This window comes from Myotis lucifugus, unplaced genomic scaffold, assembly GCF_000147115.1.
Source record: "Myotis lucifugus unplaced genomic scaffold, Myoluc2.0 scaffold_498, whole genome shotgun sequence".
Lineage (NCBI taxonomy): Eukaryota > Metazoa > Chordata > Mammalia > Chiroptera > Vespertilionidae > Myotis > Myotis lucifugus.
The window spans coordinates 18,450-24,171 of record NW_005871546.1 but is presented as its reverse complement, the minus strand read 5'-3'; the positions used below and the strand labels follow the sequence as shown (position 1 = coordinate 24,171).

The 5,722-nt window shown below is 58.8% G+C and overlaps 1 protein-coding gene across 1 annotated transcript in view; it reads right to left on the bottom strand.

The window, feature by feature from the left end:
- The window catches only part of CCDC78 (coiled-coil domain containing 78), a 4,579-nt gene extending 463 nt beyond the window's left edge, over positions 1 to 4,116 (bottom strand). Inside the window, exons 1-12 of the mRNA XM_006103642.3 lie at positions 3,399 to 4,116; positions 2,985 to 3,104; positions 2,813 to 2,899; positions 2,431 to 2,583; positions 2,097 to 2,164; positions 1,913 to 1,991; positions 1,684 to 1,809; positions 1,298 to 1,485; positions 1,096 to 1,225; positions 868 to 911; positions 157 to 223; positions 7 to 75 (exon numbers count right to left, since the gene is read on the bottom strand). Coding sequence (XP_006103704.1) covers positions 7 to 75; positions 157 to 223; positions 868 to 911; positions 1,096 to 1,225; positions 1,298 to 1,485; positions 1,684 to 1,809; positions 1,913 to 1,991; positions 2,097 to 2,164; positions 2,431 to 2,583; positions 2,813 to 2,899; positions 2,985 to 3,104; positions 3,399 to 3,458 — 1,191 coding nt within the window. The 5' untranslated portion in view covers positions 3,459 to 4,116. The remainder of the gene's footprint in view (positions 1 to 6; positions 76 to 156; positions 224 to 867; positions 912 to 1,095; positions 1,226 to 1,297; positions 1,486 to 1,683; positions 1,810 to 1,912; positions 1,992 to 2,096; positions 2,165 to 2,430; positions 2,584 to 2,812; positions 2,900 to 2,984; positions 3,105 to 3,398) is intronic.
- Between the last annotated feature and the right edge of the window lie 1,606 nt (positions 4,117 to 5,722).

Below are 5,722 nucleotides of genomic sequence, written 5' to 3'. Positions count from 1 at the left end.
CTGAAGCTCAGAAAGTTGTGCCTCAGCCATCGTGGCTCTGACTAGCAGCTCTGCCCGCTCACGTTCCAGCTTTGCCTGACATTGGAGGGGCATAAGGCATGAGCCAGAACAGAGTATGAGGATGGAATCCCTGGCCACACCTTGCCCCCTCACTACCTGGGTGCTATGATAGAAGTCCCGGAGTTTCTGGTGGATCTGGGGCCAGGATTCAGCTTCCAGGCTCCTGTGAGAGAAGAAAGGGGGGGGTGGACATGAGGGCAGGTGTTGGCCCAGGAGCTGACCAGTGGCACTGCTCAAGTCGGGGCACCTAAATACTTGAGGTGCCTGCTGGGGGCAAGTTCAGGACAGCAAGGGCCCACCCTGCCACTATGGGAGCCATCTGCATGGGGGGCAGGGCAGCCCAGGTCAAGAGGGCCCCAGGCCAGCTTGGAAAGCGGCCCCAGTGTCTGTAAAGGTGCTGAGGGGGCCTCCCCCTATGATGGGGGTTTGTTTCCCAAAACCCTGCGAGGTGGGCCTGCATTACCCCTGCCCATTGCACTGTTGGAAGCACGGGGCCCAGAGGCAAGGCTGTGAAGGGCACCAGGTAACCTGCTCCTGCCCTGTCCCTTGGCTCAACTGAAACATCTTTCCCTGGGCTCTCCCTAACCCTTCCTTGAGGACAGCCCTTCTCCCGTCAGGGCCGCTCTTCACCCCGGGCACTTGGCTTTTCTGTAATTATTAGTGTCTCCCATACAGACAGACCTGAGGGAGGGCACAGACCCACCACTTTCACTGCTGCAACCAGAACCCCACCCAGCAGTTAAGACTCGTTAGAATAAGTGAATACCCCCTTGCAGGTCCCCCCAACACCGACACCAGGGCACTCACTGTGGCTCTGATGCGCTCCCCTGGGAGGCTTCGTCAGGTCTCTTCTGTGGGAAAAAGAACAGTGCGCTGAGCCCTCTGTGATAAGCTGTGTGATAGGGATTCTCAGCTGAACAAGGCGGGCTGCTCAGAGGCCCTGGAGCGGGGGCTCTGCTGAGCCTGGGATGGGCCGCAGGGTGAGTTCTGGGCTCGGTGCCCCAAGGCCAGTGTGGAGCAGCAGTGATGGGTCACCTGGACTTGGAGCTTCTGGAGCTGTGTGACCAGGCGCAGAGGCAGTGGCTCCAGGTTTGAGGTGACTTCATCAGAGGTGGCCTTGGGTTTCCCAGGTGCTCCTTTGGGGTCCGCCTGCACCTGCTGCACACTAAACCACCTGGGGGGTCATGTAGAGCCACCCCACCCCAGATGCCCATCTCAGGGGAAGGGAAGGGCCTACCTGTGGGCACCTAACAGTTCCTCATGTCTTTGGCTCAGGTCTGCCAGGCGCTTACGGTAGACTCGAGCAGCTCGGGCCAGCTGTTGCTCACGGCTGTGGTGTGCTGCTCGGATGTCCTCCAGAGTGGTCTCCAGGAATGTCCGGAGGGCTACACCTGTAGGTGCCTGGCTTGTGCCATCTGCGTATTCCTGGAGGAGATGGGGTGGGGCCTGAGCTTGGTAGGGCCTACACCCTTCCCCACAGCTCCTGTGTGGAGCAGGTTCTGCAGTGCAGTAGGTGAGGCCCAGAGGGTCCCTGAAACAGTTCAGCAAACCCAGGCCAGGCTTGGGCTCCCCAGGACCCGGGGGCCTCTCACCCACAACAGTGCCACCCTGCCCAGTGCTCACCACCAGGGCTCGGGAGTAGCGCTGCAACCGGATGGTGTACTCCTCATTCATCTTCTTGAGTTGCAACTGCAACCTGGCATTCTCAGCCTCAGCCTGGCGGAGCTGGCCCTGGCAGGTGGACAACGCCTGGGGATGGAGGCAGCCTTGAACCTATGCTCCTCGAGGTGTCCTCTACTAAGCTTATAGGACCCTGTCCCCCAGATCTCAAATGGGTATAACTGGGCCTCACCACAGCTTGTGCAGCCAGTCGCTGCCCAGCTGTCCTGGCCTCCTCTTGGGCTCCCTGCAGCTGCTGGCCCAGGGCTGCCCTGCAGACATGGGTGTGAGGCTCAGTGAGGCCCAGGATAGGGGACTCTCTCTGCCCCTTTGGATCAGCTGCTGCGTGCCCTGTGCCAGGTAAGGCAGCCACTCACACGCGCATCTCCAGTGCTTGCTGGCGGGCCCCGTGCTGCTCCAGCATCCACTTCATTTCTCCCTGTAGCTGTGGGGTACATAGAGCTGGTTGGATGAGACCCCAAGCTCTGGCTCCCCTGCACTGCCCCACCCCAACCCTGGGCTGGGAGAAACGTGGGCAGGCAAGATGACTGCACACCCATGCCATTTCCCAGCTTCTGCAGTTTGTTCTCAGGAGCCTGGAAGTCCTTGGGCTGTGCCTGTGCAGGAGAGTGGGTCCCAGCCTCACTGCACCCCTGCTGCACCCCCTACTTGGCTCCCACCCAGTCAGGCCCTCCATGTGCTAATGGAGACCTGAAGAATGCGATGGTTGCTGTGTTCCTGATCCCTGGCCTTTTGCTCAAGCTCCTGTGCAAATGCCTGGAGGTGCCCTGGATCAGTCTTTGCTGAGGCTGCATGATCTCCATGCAGCTCCAGCTCCAGCACCCGGTTCTCCAGCCGCAGGACCTGTGGGGTGACCAGGGTGAGCAGGTGCACCTGCCTGCTGGGCCAGATGAACATCCATCTGGGCACACGTGGACACAGCGCGTGCGGGACATTCAGGGACTCAGGTACTCTGTGAGAACCCTGTCACCCGTCACGAGGGGTACACCTGCAACCCCCCATAGCACTGGTCCTAGGTACGCATCCCGCTAAGGACTTGGGCTGACATATGTGGGCACACGTCAGCGCCCACCTCACTCTTTAGCTCAAAGATTTCAGTCTCGTGCTGCTCCCGCAGACGATGGGTTGTGATCTGCAGGTCGACCAGCTCCTTGGAGATCTGTGGGTGGCCGGGGTGAGAGGTGGTACCTGTGGGATCCTGTGGGCACCCCCCTCCTGCTAGCTCCCAGGACCCCTATACTCACTTGCAGCCGCTGCTCCTCACTCAGTTCTAGATCTGAGGGAAGCTCTGTCTTAAGACTGGTGACCCAGGCTGGGGCGTCCCTAGGGACTCCTGGCAGCGAATCCTCAGTCAGTGGTAGAACCTGGGGAGGAACCACCACCCACCACTCAGGGCCCTGGTGGTGAGCACTGAGCACTGGGCAGCTCTGGCTCCCCTGCACTGCAGGGAGCCCAAGAGGAGGCCAGGACAGCTGGGCAGCGAAGGCAGGGTCTCAGGCCCAGGCTGTGGCCCCCACACACCCACATCTACCCCCACATACCCAGCCTAGCTGATGGGGAAGCCAGGCCCATGCCAAGGATCAGGCCCAGGACATGTTCCTGAGGGGTCAGGGAGGACCCCAACCCCAAGGTAGAAGCAGCATCCCGGGAGGACTCACATTCTTAATGGCCTGAGATGGGGCCCCTGGCCTGGGGCCTGAGGCTGCCGCTCGCTCCATAGGCAAAAGGAACTCTGGCTGCCCCAAGCCCAGTGCAGCTTTGTTTACTGGCCTGCTGTTGCGACACTAGGGCTTGTGTTGCTAAGGTCTCTGTTGGTCTCCAGTCTCCTGCCTCCCCGCCCCCCTCTTCTCCCACGAAAGGGCACATGGAGCAGTTAAGTGGTTGGGGAGGTGGGGGGAACTCGGCTCCTTCATATATTGCATATTATTTTTTTCTGGCTTTAGTTGCCTCAGCTGGAAAATGCAGACCAGCACCCCAGCATTTTCCGGGCGCGGATGGAACCAGGAGTGCTTGAAAGCGCCCGGTCTGGACAGGTGTGAGGCAGCGCGCACGAAAAGGAGCTGTCACTGCTGTAGGAGGTGCCCTGCCCTGCCATGTGGTTCGCACACCCATTAGGAGCCTTCTTTGTACCTCCCAGTGATGCTGGGCGCTGGGACGGGCCGAGGGCAGAACAAACTGCACAGATCCCGCACTCCCCAGCCTGAGGGAAGCGGGCGCAGATGTCCTGATTAGGGGCACGGAAGGTCAGGAAGGCTCTGTCCAGCGCACGCGCGCTCCCAGTGCAGGTTTGGGGCCCCACCGCACGCAGGTTCTGGGCCGGGCGGGTCGGGGGGCAGTTGGTGGCGGCCAGGTTGAGCACCGCGCTCCGTCCAGGTCCCGTAAGCAGCGCCCGAAAGCCGCCTCTGTCGGGTGCCCTTCAGGCCGTCCGCACAGCCGGCGCGAGTAGGTGGGCTGCCCGGGAAAGGCGCTGTGGGACACTGGTCCCGCTCCAGCGGGGAAGAGGCCAGGAGGGCGGGGTCTGTTGAAGGAGGCGTGGCCTATGGACTGCGACTTGGGTGGGGCAGAGCCTGGGTGAAGGCGTGGCTCAAGGGGGCGCAGCCTGCAGCGAGCCGTGGTTTGGCCAGGAGCTGGCGTCCGCAGCAGCCGGTCAGCTTGAACCTGGAGAGAGGGGTTCCATCCGGGCCCTCAGGTAGCCCCTGCAGCAGGGAGCAGGGCTCTTTATCTGGGGGGGGGGGTGGGGTGTGTGTGTGTGTGTGTGTGTGTGTGTGTGTGTGTAGCTGACCCCTCTGCACACAGCCCTCCCCAGGGTCCAGAGAGGGAAGCCCCTCTGTGAGGGAGGGTGGGCACTCTGGTGCTTCTTGGTGGACAGGTGGGCCCCTCTCTGGGGTGCACTTGAGCCCGGAGATCTGAATGTTTGGGAAAGTCTAGCAGGATGTACAGGGCTTTTGAACGCACAGGGCTTTTGAACTTTAAAACTCTGAAAAGCTTTTTTTTTCAATGTTGGCAGAAGCTCTTAGAAGCTGCTTTCAGAGGGAAGTCCTTCAGTGTAGTGGGGACGGGCCTGCAGGCAGAGCCCTGTGTGCTCTCCCCCCTTCCCCTACCCTGTAAGTGGGGGTCCAACAGTGGAGAACATAGGTTCCCAGGCCCTGGAGGCCGCAGCTTCCTTAAAATAAACACCCAGGTCCAGGTGGAGTGGGCACCGCTTCCCCAGCATGGGGTGTCATGGGCTGGGTGCTGCTTTCCTGCCAGTGTACTTTGCTGCCAAGTGCAATAGGATCCCCATGCTGGGCACGCCTGACCCATCCCTACCGGAGCTTCCGGAGTAACTCTAGAAATGTGGGAAAGGAACCCCACTTTCGGGTGCACCAAGAAAGCATAAAAGATGCGGAGACAAAGAAACATGACAGAAATGGAGGATATGGAGCTAAAAATCGCAATTTTGAGGGCTTGCTATAAACTTGAGCAGAGCCTCACGAAAACTAATGAGACCCTCGATGCTACGATAAAGAAATTAGAAAGTAAGCATACACTGACTGAAATAAAGAATATTATACCCAATAGCAGACCAGAGGAGCACAAGAATCAAACCAAAGATTTGACAAAAAACACCCAACTGGAAAAGCAAAATGAAAAAAGAATCCGAAAGTGTGAAGATAGTGTAAGGAGCCTCTGGGACAGCTTCAAGCGGACTAATATCAGAATTATTGGGGTGCCAGAAGATGAGAGACAGCAAGATACTGAAAACCTATTTCAAGAAATAATGGCAGAAAACTTCCCCCACCTGGTGAAAGAAATGGACTTACAGGTCCAAGAAGCGCAGAGAACCCCAAACAAAAGGAATCCAAAGAGGACCACACCAAGACACATCATCATTAAAATGCCAAGAGCAAAAGACAAAGAGAGAATCTTAAAAGCAGCAAGAGAAAGAGACTCAATTACCTACAAGGGAATACCCATACGACTGTCAGCTGATTCTCCAACA